Raw genomic sequence first — 19,941 nt, forward strand, 5'->3', positions numbered from 1 at the left:
CCTATTTGGTCACTTATATATTATCTAATTTATGTTTTGGTCACTCGATTATTTTATTTCAAAATTATACCTAACGTTACGTTTTGATTATGTTTTGGTCACCTATATTTAAAAATGAACAATGATGCTAACATGATATTTTTTTTAATTATGTTTGGATGTTGGACTAACATTTTTTAATTATGTTTGGATGTTGGACTAACATTTTTTAATTATGTTTGGATATTGAACTATGTAATTCGAAGTTTCGAACATTTAAATTTGTATGTGTTTTTTTAATTAATAATTTGAAAAAAATCCGGTATCTAAGTACCTGCAAAATCCGGGTATCGATTACCAGGTACCCACAACATCCGAGTCAGGACGAAAAATCAATTACACGGATTTGCACACCCTAATGAAAAGCATTACATATGTGCATTTAAATTTTAGGACAAAATTGATTAATTTATACAGAATTAATTGAGTTTTTATTATATAATTTGAATAAAACTATTAATATATAAAATTAATTATTATAAGGCAACCCCACTGATCAAATTCACAATTCCACTGATCACTTTTATAATGTGAAGGCAAAGACCGGGCATTGTAAATAAACTGAAGGTGGACCCCAACTCTTCTTTCTCTACATTTTGTTGTTTGATGTATAAATCATGTGAATATCAATGTTCACATATGATTGATTCCATTTTGTACTTGGCATATATCATATGATTGTTCCAATCCTATATACAATGGGCACATAAAATTGGGAAGCCTTCACTATCCTATACACAATGAGGGAACCAAGCTTTGTTCTTGCTAAAGTACTGGGAATACAAGTATTTAGTTACAAAAGTGGACAATACATATCGAAAATACATGTCGAAAATACAATCTAAAGAGAAGGAACGTGTGTAATACATATCGAAAATACATATTTGTGCAAATACAGGAAAACATTTTTAACTTTCATACAGAAATAAATGATATTTTTTAAAATGTTTTTTTAAATAATTTAAAAATATATTATTCACATAAATTTTTCAAAAAGTTCAGTGGCAAAACATCTATTTATCCAAAGATGTTTTTTTTTTTGGGGGGGGATTCAATTTTTAAAGGCGTATCCCATTATAACACGTGGCAGAATGCAATTGGAGAAAAATGGTTAAAGGGCCCGTAGCGAGAGGGCCCCCATATCTATGTCGAACTGTGCGCCGGCAATGGCGGCAAAGGGAGGGAGGTAGCCGTAGCCGTAGCCGTAGCCAGCCATTGAAGCAAACACGATGGAGCCAAACACAGCAGGAGGAAACTCGACTATGATCCCAAGCATCCCATCCCACAGTAACTTATCTACTCCCACAAATCAAGAACAACAACAACATCAAGTGGAGCAGAATCAGAATCACCACTCACTAGCTTCTCATTTCTTCATAAAAAAAGGGTTTTGATTTTTATTCTGTGTTTGTTGCAGTTGGTGGAGAGTTTGGGTGATGCAATTGATAATGGAACTCGTGATCAACATTCTGATGCTTTGGTTTGTTTGGGTTTATTTCTTTATTTTCAAATTTGGTTTTAGTGTTTATTTTGTAGATTATTTGATTTTTTTTTATTTTCTTAGTGTGATTTTGGAAAGATAAATGAACTGAACAATCATTTTGAGAAGTGCCAGCAGCTTTTAAACTCCATTAGTGCATCACTTAGTGCCAAAGACATGGTAAATTACCCAATTTTTTTAATGTGCTGAACAATCTTGTTTTGGTTTCAATGATTTATAGTGTCTGCTTATATATCATAACATGCTAGGGGTTGAATGTTGATGACGTCTGCAAAATGTCTCAATTTTCAGTTCTTTCCCTACTGAGAATGTTGTCTACTCTTCGTTTGTTTAATCTTGTTTCCGACACATTTTCGGCCATAGATATCGGGATAATACTAAACTCGAACTATTCGAAAAAGCTTAAGAAAGCGTAAAGCATACCCGTGTCGATACGACCGAGTTGGGATACCATAGATGCTAGACTCTTAAGTCTTAACATGTGTTGGCATTTTAGTGTTCCTTTCTATAACTTGAAATTTTTTTGGATGTTGGATTTGCAGACCGTTGAAGGACAAAACCGAAAGCAAGAGAAAAGTGAACAATTACTAAATCAAAGGAGGTAAGTAGTTGGTTTCTGTATTTGTATTTTCAGCTGCAATCTAAGTTCTCCAAGTGTTCAATGTGTAAAATTTGTTCTACTTCCAAATTCAAGGGATTTGATTGCCAACTTTAGAAGCACTGTTGAAGACCTTGTTAAGACTGAGCCATAGTTCACAGGTAAGAAAATGGATACAAAACAATTTGCAGTTAAATACTCGCTATAAATCGAAAACGGTTCGACTATGAATTGATTGTAAACAATCTTTGATTCAAAAAATACAGTTTGCATGAGCTATAATTTTAACAGTGCATTGCTTTTGTGTTTTGTGCAAAAGGAATAAGAAAAAGAGTGTTTACTCTTAATAGATAGTGTTATAGTGTTCTAGGGAGCGCGTATCGCGCAGGGGAAGATGCCGAACTATGTAAATGCTCGTATTTATGTTCCATTAGCTCAATGGAAGCAAAACGAATCTTTCCGTCGAACGAGTTTTCGAGTAATGAACACTAAAACCGGACCATGGCGACAAGTACCTACCCATCTATTGGAGAACTTTGCTGCTACAATAGTGTTTGTTGTCACTGATGCACTTATCCTATGATAGAATTGCTTGCTTATGCTGTTCTTGTATGATGCTTCTTTCAACCTCCAGATGTGCTTTCTTCTTTGATTCTTTCGACTGATGATTGTTCGGCTTTGCTGCATTCAGGTCGAGTGCTCTCTGTTCAAATCCGAAGGATCGAACGGAATCCAGAGAACCTGCAGTCATGGAATTAGATCATATTCATCTCTTTGTTTCGCAATTCGAGAACTCTTAATGCCATGTTCCAATGCAATCTTTCCATTTTCCTTTTCTCCTTTTGGTACCATTGATGCTCATGTATAGGACTGAATCTAAATGTCTGGGTGTGGCAACTGGATGTTCATAAAAATTTCTAGTGAAAGTTCAAATAAGATTGATAGAACTTTGTTCATGTATTGAATTCGAGTTCGAGCATATCGAATGCCACCTCTTTAAAACGAGTTAATTGAATCCGAAATCGAAGTTAAAAATAGTTAGAACAATGAAAATCTATTTTAAGTTACTAAATGTTTTGAAGTTAACAGAAATTTGTTGAACTGATACTTCACTTCCTTGACCCTTTCTCCTACATATACCAACATGTCCTTCATTCCATTAATTTCTCTCCATCTCTTGTTTTCCCTCCTTTCCTCCAGAAATAAACACTTCCCTTTTTAAAAAAATTAAAAACATACAAAAGAAAAACTGCACCATCGCCGGCGGCAACGCATCCGATATCTCATCCTTTCAATCGAATCAACAACAAAAGAGAAAGAGATCCCTCCACAAGAAAAACATGAGCATTTCAAGAACCGGTAGTAGCAATACGGCGCAAGCTTGCGCTGCGTGTAAATACCAACGTAGGAAGTGTGCATCGGACTGCATCCTCGCCCCGTATTTCCCTCATGATCGACAACGACAATTCCAGAACGCGCATAAGTTGTTCGGCGTGAGCAACATAAAGAAGATCATCAAGAACCTCAACCCTCCAGACAAGGACATCTCCATGCGCACGATCGTGTTCCAATCCGACGCGCGTGCGAACGACCCTGTCGGAGGGTGTTACATGATCATACAAGAACTCCAACGACAAATCGAATACAACCAGGCCGAGCTCGACCTAGTTTACCATCAACTAGCCATATGCCGAGCACAGGCCGCCCAACAACAACCACCACAACAACATCATAACGATTTAACCCTAGGGTGTGACATAATCAATCCACGCGATCCACTGAACTCGTATAACTCGAATTATTACTACGTTCAAGAACCTCACGACGACCTATTCACGGTGGACAACGACGAAGACGACAACCAACACCAACAACAACATCAGTTGCATGAAAAGTACGATAATTCATGGGACATACATGAATCGACGACAGCTTTGTCGACGTTGAACATCAAGCAGAGTTTTATTAAACAATGTGACAACGAAGTAGTACATGATGATAATAATGATGACGATGGAGTTAAGCATGGTTATGGGATACCATGTGAAAGGCACAACGAGATGAAGTTTGAGAAGGAAGATATAGTTGAAAGGAGGTTTGTGCCATCGACACAGTTAGTTATGTCATCTTAATAATAATAATTTTTAATTATGAAAGAGTGATGATTATACGATTAAGAGAGAAAAAAATAAATGACAGTCACATAAAAAAATGTTTTTGATATGTTATATGGGTGTCTATATTTTGCTTTCTTGTCTCCATGTAATTTGATCATTTGAAATAATTCTTTTCCAGGTTTAATATTCTGTTAAAGTCCCTAAGATCAGACAAATTAAATCATCTCCATTTTTATTTAATTAATTTTAAAATCAGATAAATTAAATTTAAATACTGGAATTAGTATTAGCAGAATGAGCTATCAAGTTGTTGACGACAACATGCATAAGATGGCGTTTTAGGACTAATCAGTATTCGACAAAAAGAAAGAGCAATTAATTTGATATCCATATTTTCACTATCTCCTACATGTTAGCCACTACTTCTCCTATTAAATATAATATTTCCTTCACGTAAACAACCTATCAACATCACAATTATAATTTTATATTCTTTAACCACCATTAATTAATTATTGATTATATATATATATATATATATATATATATATATATATATATATATATATATATATATATATTATCCTAAATCTAATTACCTACAAATAAAATCTTTTAAAATAAATTATGTATTTAGTCACTCAATTATTTTTATAATTTTGTTATGGTTGTCCAACTAATTTTTTAAATCATATCTAATTTTACGTTTTGATTTGTTACTGTCAAACAATTAATAATAAATGTATCACCATAAAATAATATCATATCATCATTTAAAGAAGTTGTCATACCAATAGTTCTATTTATTTTCTAGTGTTGAATAATCAAAACATAACATTAAATATAATTTATAAAATTAATTAAATATTTAAATCAAAACTGTAAAAATAGATGAATGACTGGATAATGTATTTTACCCAATCATTTAAGTAGTAGGGAGGGATGTACATGAGTTGGGTTGACTAGGGTTTTCGGTTAACTAAATCTGACCAAAAAAAATATACACTCATTTGATTAGACTCAGGTTAAGAGAGACTTCACTCGACTTAAATTCGATCAATCTTTTTAAGATAAATTTCAAACTCGATCTGCCTTGCGATAAATATTTTATAAAAAAATATTATTTTTATTCAATAAAAATATAATAATAATACTTGACTTGAGGGCTGTAGAGTCTTCCACCATCCAGAAAACACCGAGAATGGGACCCTTATACTTCACAATCACCCACCACAATAAATGTCCACTCCTTTGGAATCTCCTACCGACACTAATATTTCTATAAATTATGCCAAAATATCTTAATTATTTTTGCAATATATATGTAGAGATAATTCATTTATGTTATATAAATATTCACCGCGTAATATATTTAAGTCTGACAAATACCTTTTTAATCTAATTAATTAAGAGGAGAAATGAATTTGAAGGCTTGTTTTTCATATTCGGGTAATGACATGACAACCACTATAAATTAATTGTAAAACACTTTGAAAATACCGAACTTGGAATTTAAGTAAAGCCAATGAATTATTACAATTTCAGTCAATAAAGCATACATTTTATTAGGGTAAAGTCCCCCTTTGCCCTACTTTCCATTCATACCTGACATTTCCCATGCTTTTTCATGGACACTAATTATTTCACTTTTTGCATGTGAAAAATAAATGATAGAAAAAGGGGAATTTCAGGAATAACTGACATGGGTGAACTGGAATAATTTTTTATTAATTGATTTGATATTATCATAATAAAATTTAATTTTTATAAAATAAATTTTAATTTAATGTCATGATTTTAATATTCAATCTATGAAATAAAGAGATAAGAATAAGTATATAAATAGATTTTCAAATGATTATTCAAAAGAAAAGATTTGCAATTGAACAACGAGTAAAAACGAAACAAAACAAAGCCAAAAATATATTTAAAAAGTATATGTAATCCTATCATTAGGATCAATCACAAAATTTACAAAAACATATAATCACCCCAAAATAATGATGAACACAAAATTAATGAAAAATAAAACAAACATCAAGCCTTCGTTTCTTCTTTGTTTTCTCATCAGAAAGTCCATTTCCAGATCTTGATCCTCAAATCAACCTTACACTTGGCATTAGAAGTTGAAGCTGTTGCTGCAGATTTCCCCTTGGGAGCAGTAGCTTTAATCCCTTCACAAACAACCCTAACCCCAACCTTTGGCGTCTTCAAAGCTCCCATCTTTGCTTTCACTTTGGTGTCAAGCTTCATCTTCAATGGCAGACCCTTCTTGTTCTTCAAACCAGCCTTTAACTTCCCGGCTGAACCATCATCGAGTTCTTGGTTGTTGCTAGTTATGGCGGCTTTCAAATGGGTCGTGTTCTTCGTTCCATGCACGAAGGAACTGAACCTGCCGTCGCCTATTTCGATGCCGTCGTTCGTGGTGAGCGATACGGTGATGGGGTCGTAAATGTACACGAGTCTTTTGTTCGGGTTTTTGGCTACTACGTTGAGGTTGATGTTGGTGGTGAGTTTTGAAGACGATGTTATATTGAGGGTTGAGATTTTGAGGGAGGAGACTGTGAAAGTAGGGCGGTGGGGACGGTAAAGGACGTATAGGATAGCGGTGGCTATGGCGGCGAGGAGGAGAATTACGAGGATAGCTACGGTGGTCCAGAGGCAACAAGCACAACAACATGAACGACGGTGGCGCTTGGTTTGGGGTCGGTATAGAGGGCGGGCCGCTCCATAGCGTTGAGCTTTAGTTGGCGGAAAGTAAGGGTTTGCGGCGGCGTTTGTTGATTGTTTGGATGAAGGGTATACTCTGTCTGTCATGGTGTGGGGAGGAAGACAGAAAAAGGAAAATAAAAGGTGTTTTGTTCTGGCGTCCAAAGAGAAAATGGTTGTCTGTCGGCTTTTCTTTCTTTATGTACTTAACAGGTTGGATCGAGCAAAGATATCAAGGTAAATTATACCACTAGTCACTCATCTATTATATCTTTTCAAATTTGATCATCAAATTATTTTATTTAATAAAATCATCATTTTGTGAACATAGCTTATACAAAGTACATACATACACGATGTTGTTTTCATCATGATTGAGCGTTCTCAGTCGTCGTCGTCAATTTCTGTTTTATTGGATGCTGACCAAGAAAGCGACTTTGATGATCGAAGATCAATTTATGTATATTGTGTTTTTCATGCTATGCATCTATTGTCTTGGAGTTTGAAGAAACAACAGGATGTTTCTCGTTCAACAATGACTGAAGTTGAGTAGCGAAGTTTAGTTGATGCTACGTCTAAACTTCTTTAGATGAAGTATGTACTTAGTGATATGCATGTCTTTCTCGATACAACACCTACGATACGGTGTGATAATTCTAGCATTGTTGCGATGGCTGCGAATCCTGTATTGCATGCGAAATCGAACCATGTACACTTTGTTCGTGAAAGATACATGACTCAATCGCTGAAAGAAACAGAGCGTGGAACCTTAAATCTATGATTATATGGCACCAAAAACATCAAAACAAGCTCATACTTAAGCCTAATATCCCAAAACATTTCCTCTTTCTTTCCTTGTTTTTCAGTTCCTCATCAATATTGGCACCAACCATTAGCAGAGCAGAGTCAACAAGAACAGTCCATCATATATAAGTAAACACCACAATTCAAAAGGCAAAAGCTAAAGTTAGTTCTCTACATATAAATATCGCATTCATTTCCTAGTGCTACTACGACGGCGAAGAACAAACGCCGGTGCTCAGTGCTTCCTTACACGTGAGCAACCTTCCCTAGTCTTCGTCTCAAAATCTTGACTCCCATGTACCTGCATTGATCGAAAAATCGATAAGAAAATAAGTGTACCCTTGCCCTACCACTTTTGTACATAGTTAACGTGCTTTTTCAATGCTTACCTGCCCATCATCAAGACAGTGCCCTGAGGGTTAGTCCCAGGGGATTCACTAAATGTGGACCCGTCGATGATTCGGAGTCTTCTGGTTCCGAGAACTTTGTGGTCATGGTTCACCACTTTTCCGACATGACACCCTCCATGGTAATGCCAAATTGTGATCACTGTGTCTTTGCAGAACTGTTCTAGGGACTTTGTGTCATTAGTATGCTTTGGTATGAGGTTAATGTTCGCCCTGACACTCATGTTAAGAAGCTTCTCCATGGTCGGTTTGTCGCATTTCGCGAAGTTTGTGAACCGGTCCGATTGTATAACCTTGGCAGCCATCCGGATCCCATTTACGCATCGTTGTAGGTCGCGAGGGTGGCCAAAGTAGTTGAAGGTAACAGAAGGGTTGTCGTCGACGTTCGTGTTGACCAAGTTGAGGTGGCCTGTGGAAAGTGGCATTGCAATCTTCTCTAAAATGAAACCTCCTTTGAATGCCTCATGTGGAATGCCTTTTTTTCTTTTGATGAATGCTTCAATGGCTTCTGTTGTTCTTTGCTTCGGAGGTAACGTCGAGAGTTGCCCGATTTCCGCGGACAAGATCCCATGATGGCAACGAATGCTATCTTGGGACTGTCCGAATCCGCTGCTAGCTTCGATGTAAACTCCCATCTTGGTAATGCCAACAGTTTGTATAAGAGATTGTTCCACGGGACGTGTCATCGGGACAAAAACCGAGTTCATCGGGTTATCAGCCATACCTTTGCCAACAAACTCATTGTGCAACACCATCGAAATGTTCAACCTCTCGAGTTCGGCTTTCGGTCCAACACCGCTAAGCATCAGCAACTGAGGAGTCCCAATTGCACCGCACGATAAAATCACTTCGCTCCTCCGATCATTCGTCAGAAACGCCTGATGTTGGTTACCATTCTCATCCTTGAACATCACTCCCATCGCCTTAGGTCTCTTCCCCGTTTTATCGAACAAGACTCTTTGGACCGTGGCATATACCAAAACAGTGAGCATTTTCGGGTTAGCAGAAGCGAGAAGCTCGGCTGCGGTATGTCGACGACCAAAGCGGTCGAAAATGGTGCCCCCAATTTTAGTTCCATAGACATGATCGTAGGTGAATCCATTATAAGGGGAGACCCCAACATCTACAAGACCATCCTTGAAGGCATCTTGCCATTGTGCAAGTTTAGGCTGGTGTATTATTTGTCTCTCCACCCATGGATATGACTCATTCACTAGCCTTGCATTCCACTTTACTCTTTTAATAAAACTGCAACATCCAACAATAAAAAAAATTGATTCTCCTTTTTAGTCCATGTTCGAATCTCAATATAAATAATATATTTTATTCCCAGGAACGGGCTAGCAGTAGCAGTTACACTTTAAAAAATTTAAATTTTCATCTAATTTAAATATTTTCAATAAATATTTTATTTTCTTCTCTTTAAAATTTTATAAATTTATTGCTTAACATAAAATTCAACACTCACCCCTATTTATACCTTAACTTTTTGGTAAACATTTTATTCAAAAAATCCTAGAAAAGAAAAAGAGGGGTGCCCTAATAAAGTCATAATCCTAATGAGGTGGACCAAATGTGTAGGGCAAATAAGGAAGTCCACGTAAGCGGTACGGAAACTAAAAAAAAGATGGCTTTATTAAGAAATTAGTCCCTAAACTATATCCATTTTCAAATAACTACTTAAGGTTTTTTTGTGTCAAAAGTGATACTTAAACCATCATTTCATCCTATTTTATCCCTCTAAAAACATATTATGTGTCACATTCTTATTAACTAGTACTTTTTTTGTAAATTGAGACAATTAATAGTTTTAAGTACCACTTTTGATCGAGAAAATTTCGGGTACCGATTTGAAAATTGAAGCACAATAAGGGTTAATTTACTAATAAAGCCAAAAAAAAGTAAATGAAAATAATACTTAGGGTCCATTTGTTTCACGTAAAACATTTTTCGAAAAATGTTTTCCTCACATTTTAGTGTTTGGTTGGAGGAAAACATATTGGTTAACGTAAAACATTTTCCTGATTAACAGAATTTTCTTTGTATGTTCTGGAAAATAAATTACAGTTTAATTTTTCGTAATTCATTTTCTGAACTTTTCATTTCAAAGTATAAATACTCAAAATAATATTATTTTATAAATTTAGTATTAATATTTAGTATCATTTTAATAAAATATTAATTATTAACATATTTAAAATATATTTACTAATATTTTTAATAATATAATATAATAATATTATTACAATAATATACTCAATTATATTATAATAATATATGATACTATTATATTCTTATTTTAATAATATATAATAAATTATTAATAAAATTTATATTATTTATTAATTTCTTAAAAATAATATTATTGAATTATTAATAGTGAATACTTTTATTTATTTATTTAATATTAATATAATAGTCTAATAATATTATAAAAATTCCTTAAAATATATTTATTAATAATTTTAAAATATAATATAAATTTTTTATTTTTATAGATATTCAATATAATTTATCATATTTTTATTTTAATAGAATATACAAGAGTTAATATTTTTATTTATAAAATTATAGAAATAATATTTTAATAATAATATTGGCATAAATAGTATTAAATAAATTATTCTAATATTTTTAAAATAATAATATTAAGTTTTTATAATAAAAAATATTTTCCAAAAATATTTTTAATTTATTTTATGTAAAATATTTTATGAAAAAAAATTCAGTGAAATAACGTACTCTTATATTTAAGGAGGAGAACTTCATTAACAAGGAAGGTGGGTGGATCATAAATGTTCTCGTTACTTTTACGATTCATCAGAAAACCCTAATTAATTGTTCTTGATAAGCGAATTACCCCAAATTTATACATAGGGGGACCCTACGAAAACTTAATAAATGCTTGGTTGTGGACGATACATATATTGATTTTAATGTTCCACATGACCACCATCTTTGTACAATTAAGACCCTTTTTGTATTTTTGTTCTATAATTTATATAAAATTGTGGATGTTAAGATTCAAATTTCGTATATAAAAAACATAAAACAAAACATTTTAAAAACATATTGATGGTTGAAAGTGATTGTAATATAGAAGAAGGTAAAGCAAGAATCACATTGAGGATAAACTTAACATACTCGGAATTAGCTCTGGTGTAGAAGCCAGCATTGATGCAAGTGCCACCACCCAAAACCCTAGCCCTAGCATTAATGACACCGTCGGTCGAGACAAACGGTTGGGAAGCGGAGGTCGGGGAAGTGTCAGCCAAGGCGATGTGGAAGTTGCTGAGGAAGGAGACGTTGGCATTTGAGAAGGGAACTCCACCTCTCTCCAACACCAACACGCTGAAGTTTCGAGACAGTGTCGCTGCTAAGGGACACCCCGCCGTGCCACCTCCGACGATTATGTAGTCGTACGAAACCTCGTCGGTGTTTGATGACGAGAACGACGACGACGATAAAAACGAACTCGCCCTTTTGATGAATGGGTACCGAAATTCGTAGAAATCCGTCGCACCTGAATTAATTTAGCAGCAATTTTCATATAGTTATTGAAGATATTAGTGACATTACACTTCGTCACTAAACTATTTGTTTCGTAATTAATTGAAAATATGGCAAAAGAAAGAAATCAAAGAACAAATGTAAACAAGGCATTCCAAGATTCTGTTCCGCGTATATATATATGTGTTTATAAAAAGTGAGGGAAAAAAGAAAGAGATGAGAGGAGGAAGAGACCTTGAAGAGAAGAGAGAGTGTTAAGCCAAAAAAGCAGACAAATAAAAAGCTTGGGTGCCCCAACAAAAGCAGCCATGGAAAGGCAACAGCAGAAGAACAAAACTCACAGAGCACACACAAATATAAAATAATAAGCTTCCAGAGAAAACCAAGTTCCTCCTATGTGGCTTGCACTGGTTGGCCTTGTTTTGCGTGTCTTATCACTCACACACATACATATATATATATATGTATATACACACAAAAATATATAGCCCATAGCTTCAACCATCAAAAGCTGATCAATGATGCATATATATATTTATATATATATACAGTATAACTAAGCAAATACAGCAGAGGTTATATAATTGAGATAAAATAAAAAAAAAAGATGGGTATTTGATTGCATTGTATCGAACAAGGAAAGCAGCTATCCACTGTATTTAAGATCACTGAAGCAATGGGTAGCTGGTGGTGTAAGTCATTAATGGTGAAATGAATGCCGCAGTTGGAGTAGGAGACCTTTGAGGTGTTTAAATTCTCATTCTATTAATCTCTATGCCAACTCATTTTCCCTTTCTTTTTGCTTTTCCTTTTTTCTTCCTCTACCATCTTCAAGCTTTAATATATAACAGCCATTCCAAAGGCCAAGATAGACAAATCTTTTGAATGTGATCGCATTTATATTGAGATTAATGTTTAAACCCTTGACATGAGGATAATAATATTGCAAAATCGTATTGTTTTTGTTGCATTCTCTTTATAATAAAAATATTAAATTAATGAATATAAAGAACGATCTCAATGATAAAAAGAATATTGTTCTTTCTAAATAATTTTTAGTTTAAACATTTTTGTTTATATGCGTATGCGTATGCGTATGCGTATGCGTATGCGTATGCGTATGCGTATGTATGTGTGACTGATGAATGGATGTTAATGAATTTGGTAGCCAAAGGAGTGGAGGATGATATGATGATCACAAGTCAAATCTTTCATGGTAGTAAGCTTACACGCATGATCACCAAATCAAAACAAAAGTTGATTAGCTTTAAAAACCAAGTGTTTCCCCATCAGCAGGTTCGAATGTGCTGTCCTTATTAGGATAACATTTATGATATAAAGGACTTGGATTTTAACATTACCAAGGGTATTTTTCCTAAACTAAAAACGTGTATTTGTATTAAATTAGTCCTGCTTAAAGGTCCCGAATCCAGCATATAATTCCAAATAAACACTCCCAAATCTCTTCAACTTTAGCAAAATACCATGGTTTCTTTAAATTCCTTACATTCCAGTCCTTCATTAACAACATTCAGCAAAAGAGGTATCAGTGGTTTGTTGTATGTGAGCTTGAACTACGTTTGTCAACAGCTTATCATTAACCGGAAGCCACAGAGACATGCGCACACGCTGCGGGCCCTGAACACTCCATACCAAATGCCAATAGTCGTCTACCATGAGTAGGAGTGAGTATTTGATTCAATCGAGTCAAATAATTTTTTCTAAGTTAATCAAATTAATTAATCTTATTTTAAGATTTAAACTTTATTTGAATTTTTTTTCAAGTCAAGTTAAATTTTTAAATTTCTATTCAAATTTAATTGTAAAATTTATAATATTATAGTGTGGATTGACCCAACTTAACGACTTTGTCTAACCATATAAGATATACATATATATATATATATATATATTTTTCTTATATTTTTTCATATTTCAATTTTATTTAATAAGTTAAATGTCATCTAAAATTATAAAATGTAATTTTTAAAGAAAGTATTTTGGAAGACAAAAAAGGTATTAATGAGAGTATAAAAAATCAATAAACAATTAGAAGAAAGATTTTTTTAAAAAAACACACAGTAAAAAGTAAATGGAATAAAATAGAAAGTTAAGAGATTAAATTGTAAAAAAATGTTGTTTAAAATATAAATTGAAGTTATATAGATATTCAATAGGAGTTGAAGTTATATATATATATTCTGCAGTGTTATAGGAGTATGTGATTCAAATAGGGTAAACTATACCGTTTTAATTTTTTTTACCAAAACAACGTTGTTTGCATCTATATAACAACCCATTTATAATGTCGTTAGTGAAAGCTAAGTGACAAAAATCCAATATATTAAGTTTAGTGATGAAACTGAAAAGATTTAAAGTACAATGAGTAAAATAGGAGAGAGAGTAAAGTTCAGTTACCAAATTTATAATTTACCCATTCAAATTTGACAAAAATATAATGACAAAAGAATTAAAGGCATGAGAAACTAGGGATGGATACTTGAGTTAGTCAAGTTAACGATTCATATTTCATCTTTCAAACTTTATTTAAATTTTCTTCAAGTTGAGCCGAATGTATGAAATTCAAGTGGAGTTAATGTTTTGAATTTTACTCACCTCTAATGTTATATTCTCAAACAGGACCATCAATGCACCGTAAGCCAATTCAACGAGATTTTTTTATAGCCTGAGATGGTTATAATGTAGTATCTATTTATAATGTTTCTTAATCATTAAAAATACGCATACACTCTACATACGTCGATATTCAAACACATAACTTCAAAGAAAAAGACACTCCCTTTAATTATAGAGATCACTCGATCGATTCATTCAACATAATTTTTTAACTCTCCAAACAAAATTAAAAAATCGTAATGTGTTTTATTTATTTATTTATTTTTACTTTTTAAATATAAAAAGAGGGGTAGTTGAATTTATGAAACCCATAGTCTATACCATTAATTTCAGTCGCAGAATCAAAATAGACCATTGGCTTATTACATTCAACCATTTGACAGTTCGCTCGTCATCAACCTCAACCCATTTCGGTGTCGTAAGCAATATATGCTTCAATTATATTATTCTAACAATAGTATAATTCTTAAATATATATAATTATTTAAATAAATTAAATGCACCCGTATTAAATATAACCATATCCGACAATAGAATAACACATATGATGCATGAAAACAGCTGCACATATCCAGCTGTAAAAATATGTTTATGAAACGAAAATTCAAACCACATAGTACACAAATGTCAACCATGCAAGTCTTATTTTTATCTGTTTTTAGTTCAGCAACGACATGTTTCATGCTTGCATGTTGCACTCCAACGAACAACAGACTAAAGTGCAGTAGTTCGATCTCATTTTCTTTTTATCTTTCATATATATCAATTTTATTATTTTATGTTATCTCTCACGGTAATATCATCTTTAAGGTTTAAACTCAAACTCTATGTTAACGCATCCGTAGAGGAAAATCTCAAATTCCAAAACTATGCAATAATAATTTTACTAAAATATTATTTCATCTACAGTAATTATACGAATAGATTAAATTTAACCCCCGAATTCAGATGAGATGGTTCTTCTTTTTCAACTACCGAGTAGGGAAATGGGTGGAAGGTACCATAAACCATTAAAGATGGAGTAATTACAAGGCTACCAATTGAAAGGCCAAAGGCTTAAAGAAACCTGTGAGTAATTAATATTTGAGCCGATGACCGTACGGTGTGTTGTGTGCAGTAAATATTTAGGCATGTCAAGAAAGTTTAATACAAGGCTAAAAAAACACTTAAAATGTTATTTTTTACCGAAATATTAATATCAGGCGCTACTTAAAATGTTATTTTTATACCGAAAATATTAATATCAGAAATATTCATTTTAAGTAATAAAATAATATTTTCGATAAAAAAATAACATTTACAATAATATATTTTCGTAACCTTATAATAGGTTGTTGTACAGTAAAACTACCCAAATATTTAGCCTTACGTACACATGTAAAAATGCCAAAATTCAGTGGCATCCAGCATACCAATATTACGGCTATGGATAAAATTAAAATTTAATCCGGTTAATTTCTGTAGTCATTTTCAAAAAATAATATGATTTTTTTATTCATAAAATTAAATTGCGATCTTCTTTATACGGCGCGATAGCTAAGTTCCATTATATCTATCTCTGTATGGCATCTTCAGCATAATCTATGGCGTCTTGTAGGCTTAGCTGCAACTGTACTTTCTTCTTTTATATAGAGCTGCTTTTGTGTGAATCATGCATGTAGAAATTACAGGTTTCCACCCAATGAAAAATATTTGAACGTTAATTTCTCAAAGTTTTCAGGATTATATATATATAACTACGACTTTTTGATGTGATCACGGACAAATCCACATAATATGCAATATATTATCTGATAATTATATATATTTCATCTATGAACTTATAAATAGTGATCATTATTAGAGGTTTGATACAAATATTACGGATTAATATATAAGTGATCATACAAGATTGATAAGAGGGTCTCTTTCTCTCGAACTCCCTCTATATATCTTAATATTGACGACTGTTCATATTTGTCTTCAATTCATCTGTTTTATTCTTCTCCTTCACGAAATTACCGACTACAACTTTTCATCCAAATCAAAATAGATGAAACGTCTAAAGTGGTCACAACCTCAATTTTTACATCAACAAATTTAATTCGATTAGTTCATACAGTTATCTTTAGGAAATAATCTTAGTATAGATCATATTCGATTTATTTCTCTTGTTAGTAGTTTTTATTTGGCCCAAAAAATTAGACTTCTGAATTAATTTATTAACTTATTAATGTAGCAGTTATAATTTGGTTTAATCCTACTCCAATTATGAAATGATTATGAGCTTAAAGGCTCGCACATGAGCTTGCTTAGGTCTAATAGTCTAAAGAGTTGCACTAAATATGTGACCTAATTAGGTGGACCAATTAGGTTAATTTAGATTCAATTATAACATCTTTTAGTAGTCTATCGATAATGTACTGATGTAGATATTAGCATTATTGATAAATATGTGATAAGGGAAAATAATAATATTATTCAATTAGATATTTCAAAGCTTTGTAATTGATCGATTAAGCATATTCGATTATGTGCAGGGATTGCAATAGAACGGGGCAAGGGGTAAGTTGTCTCATTCGTATCTATCTTACGTTTGTATAACACTACAATTACCCAGAAATTTACTGAAATTTCCCAATTAAGCCATCACAAATAAATTCTGATTAGTATTCTATATTTATCTCGATATTGGATAATAAAACTTACTAATTTAATATATTTGAGATTAATTCATTTCCTCCAAAGGATATAACTTTAAATCATGTGTAGTTAAAGTTAAAGCATATCCTTTCACGTAAAATGTTGATGATGCATGTGACTAAATTATATTTTGATGAATAGGAATGATAATAATAATTTTTCGAATGATCTACGATGATTATAAGACGGTATAAATAAATTTTTCGAATGATCTAGGATGATTATAAGACGGTATTAAAATAATTTTCAATCATTGATAATTATTATACATATACTCTGAAGACACAACATCTCGAATATGAAATCTCTAATGAGAACAATATTTGCTTTAACCACTAAGGTCGTTCAATAAATTCGATGAGTAGTAATAATTAAAGAATAGAAATGAAAAAATATATATATTATATATTGTAGGTAAAATGTCAATATGTGGTATACCTACTAATTTCTACTTCACATTAATATATCATTAATTACTTGGTGAAGGGTGTAACATATACATGATGCTGCCCTTCCAAATATTCGAGTAAACTTGAAGGACTGGTTTTATTATTATTATTATTATTATTAATTTATAGGGATTATACGATAATGTTAGTCCATTATTTTTTAATTTATTGATAAAATATATATATTCTACATATGTAACTATTCTAACTCAAAATTTATAACTAATATAATATATATATTTTTATCACCGATGTCTATTAATGAATTCACTCGAAGGATTATTGAAAACTCTACCATTATTTAAATACAAACACAACAATTAAGATTGATTTTGAGATACAACCAACACAATGATGACTCCATACCAAGGCATTTATACGTATATAAATATAAATTAAACATGTGATTAATGGATTTAAATATAAATATTTTTAATTTATTTTTTATTGTTTGTTAATTATTATTTTTAAAATGTATATTTTCACATAAAATATTTTTATTTATACACATGATAAAATTTTAATAAAAATATAGTGATGTGTACTTTTTATTATTTTAAAAAATTACATAATAGTTTTATTTATTTTATTTTCAACCATACACATTAAATAAAAATATATAATTTTTTTAAGGAAAAAAAATATGCTGAACTATTCATAAATAGAAAGGCACCCCCACCTTTTAAAGGGAACGTGAGGAGTGCAACCCCATTACCCCATATCTCTATGTTTTGCAGTTGTGGGTCATGCAACCCCACAATTAAGATTATAAATAAATAATTCATAAAACATATTTTAGTTTAATAAATTAAACAATTAATGCAACAAGTAGTTAGATAATACAATGTACTAAACCACATATGCTTACTTTAATAATGTTTTAAATATGAAAATCCAAATATTTTTACTCTAACTAGTTTTGGTATAATTGTTATATTTAACCTTCTTAATGTAGCTTTTGAAAATGCAAGAGAAATTTATATAAATTTTTATGTTACATGTATAAATTTGATGATTATAAGGTAATATTTGTTCAGAATCTTTCTTAACTATTGACAACATACACATGTCTTACAAATATGACTCCTTGAATTCGAATCTTTTAGCAAAAATAACAATTTTCTTTTATCATTAAGATCACTTGATAAATTCTCAGGGACCTAAAATTAAATCATTAATAAAAATATAAAAAATCTAAATTATATGAAAAGATGAGGTCGGATTTAAAGAGTTTTGAAGTGTTTATTTGAAAATTTAAACGTTGAAAAGAATTATTTCCATAATACATGTAACATATATATAAACTAATATTATTGGACGATCATTAGAATAAAATTGAGCATCATAATATCAAATTTTTAGATGAATTTTTATCTTTTTAAGTGATTTTTAAATAATATATGAATATTTTGATACTGCGACAATTATCCGACAACAATAATTGAAGGAATTAAAGATTCTTTTATAACATAAGTTAAAATTTAGTATTAAGTTTTTAATTGTATGAGATAATTTGTATAACAAAGTAATATATATATATATATATATATATATATATATTTAAAAATAATAATATATTAATAACACAAGTCTTACAAACAACTATTTAAACCCAAATCATTTTAAAGAGAATGATGGGTACCTAACTATAAGTTCTATTTCTTTTTAGTACCTAATAATAATATATTATAAACAACTTGTTAAAATTATATATAAATTAAATTTTAGTGAATAATGGTGAATTTAAATAAAAAAGGATAAATTATACCTTTAAAATCTATTTAAACCCACCTTTTTTTCGTTTTGGTATCTCACCGTTAAAAATTTAGCGGAACCATTACAACATAATAATTTTTATGGGTAAATTTCATCAATCACTCAACTATCTTCTAACTCTTATTTTGGTTACTGAAGTTTAATTTTTTTTAATTTGATTACTTAAATTTTAAAATACTCCTAATTTAATCACTATAACTTTCAAATTTAATTTTTTATTTTTATTATACATTAATAAAATAATAATAATAAATAGAATGTCACAAAAATTATTAATAAGATATATTAGAGGGATTAAAACATGAGCAATTTGAAAGTTGAGTAGTTAAATTGACAATTTTTAAACTTTATTGATCAAAATAGGAGTGAAAAATAGTTAAGTGATATATGATACAAATTACCCGTAAAAATGCATGCAGCAGTTCCATTACGTTTTCAGTGACGGAACTAAAATGAAATAAAAAGAAAATGTTAGGTATTTTTTTGAAATAAATTAAAGTTTAGGTATTAAAATGAAATAAAAATTATAGTTTGGCTATTAAAAATATAGTTTAACCTAAAAAACTGCATCCTCCATCTAAGCAAAACACTGTTCCTTCTTTCCCAGTTCCCACAACCCTCAATTATTATTATTAGTGTTCTCTCTCTCTATCTGATCTTAAAGGCCATTTGATTTATTTTCTTCATAAAATTCCCCCATATTTCATCTCTT

General features: G+C 31.3%; 4 protein-coding genes across 4 annotated transcripts; 2 read left to right on the top strand and 2 right to left on the bottom strand.

Annotated features, from left to right (window-relative positions):
• Positions 1 to 1,233: 1,233 nt before the first annotated feature.
• On the top strand, positions 1,234 to 2,946 carry LOC120210240 (mediator of RNA polymerase II transcription subunit 9-like). Its single transcript, XM_039209001.1, has 6 exons — positions 1,234 to 1,414; positions 1,447 to 1,519; positions 1,619 to 1,699; positions 2,083 to 2,141; positions 2,235 to 2,299; positions 2,830 to 2,946. The coding sequence occupies exons 1-5, from the start codon at positions 1,269 to 1,271 to the stop codon at positions 2,290 to 2,292; spliced, it is 417 nt and encodes a 138-aa protein (XP_039064932.1). The 5' UTR covers positions 1,234 to 1,268; the 3' UTR covers positions 2,293 to 2,299; positions 2,830 to 2,946.
• Positions 2,947 to 3,478: 532 nt separating this feature from the next.
• Positions 3,479 to 4,342, top strand: LOC120210239 (LOB domain-containing protein 22-like). The gene has a single exon (XM_039209000.1). It carries the CDS (start codon positions 3,479 to 3,481, stop codon positions 4,268 to 4,270), a length of 792 nt encoding a protein of 263 aa, XP_039064931.1. The 3' UTR covers positions 4,271 to 4,342.
• Positions 4,343 to 6,241: 1,899 nt separating this feature from the next.
• LOC120210267 (NDR1/HIN1-like protein 13) lies at positions 6,242 to 7,150 on the bottom strand. The gene has a single exon (XM_039209032.1). The coding sequence runs from the start codon at positions 7,070 to 7,072 to the stop codon at positions 6,323 to 6,325; it is 750 nt and encodes a 249-aa protein (XP_039064963.1). The 5' UTR covers positions 7,073 to 7,150; the 3' UTR covers positions 6,242 to 6,322.
• A 678-nt stretch (positions 7,151 to 7,828) lies between these two features.
• LOC120210268 (protein HOTHEAD-like) lies at positions 7,829 to 13,598 on the bottom strand. The gene is made up of 5 exons (XM_039209033.1): positions 13,577 to 13,598; positions 11,920 to 12,115; positions 11,320 to 11,698; positions 8,158 to 9,423; positions 7,829 to 8,069 (listed from the first exon to the last, which is right to left on the bottom strand). Exons 2-5 carry the CDS (start codon positions 11,993 to 11,995, stop codon positions 8,015 to 8,017), a joined length of 1,776 nt encoding a protein of 591 aa, XP_039064964.1. The 5' UTR covers positions 11,996 to 12,115; positions 13,577 to 13,598; the 3' UTR covers positions 7,829 to 8,014.
• Between the last annotated feature and the right edge of the window lie 6,343 nt (positions 13,599 to 19,941).

This window comes from Hibiscus syriacus, unplaced genomic scaffold (assembly GCF_006381635.1).
Source record: "Hibiscus syriacus cultivar Baekdansim isolate YM2019G1 unplaced genomic scaffold, ASM638163v2 tig00109921_pilon, whole genome shotgun sequence".
Taxonomy (NCBI): domain Eukaryota; kingdom Viridiplantae; phylum Streptophyta; class Magnoliopsida; order Malvales; family Malvaceae; genus Hibiscus; species Hibiscus syriacus.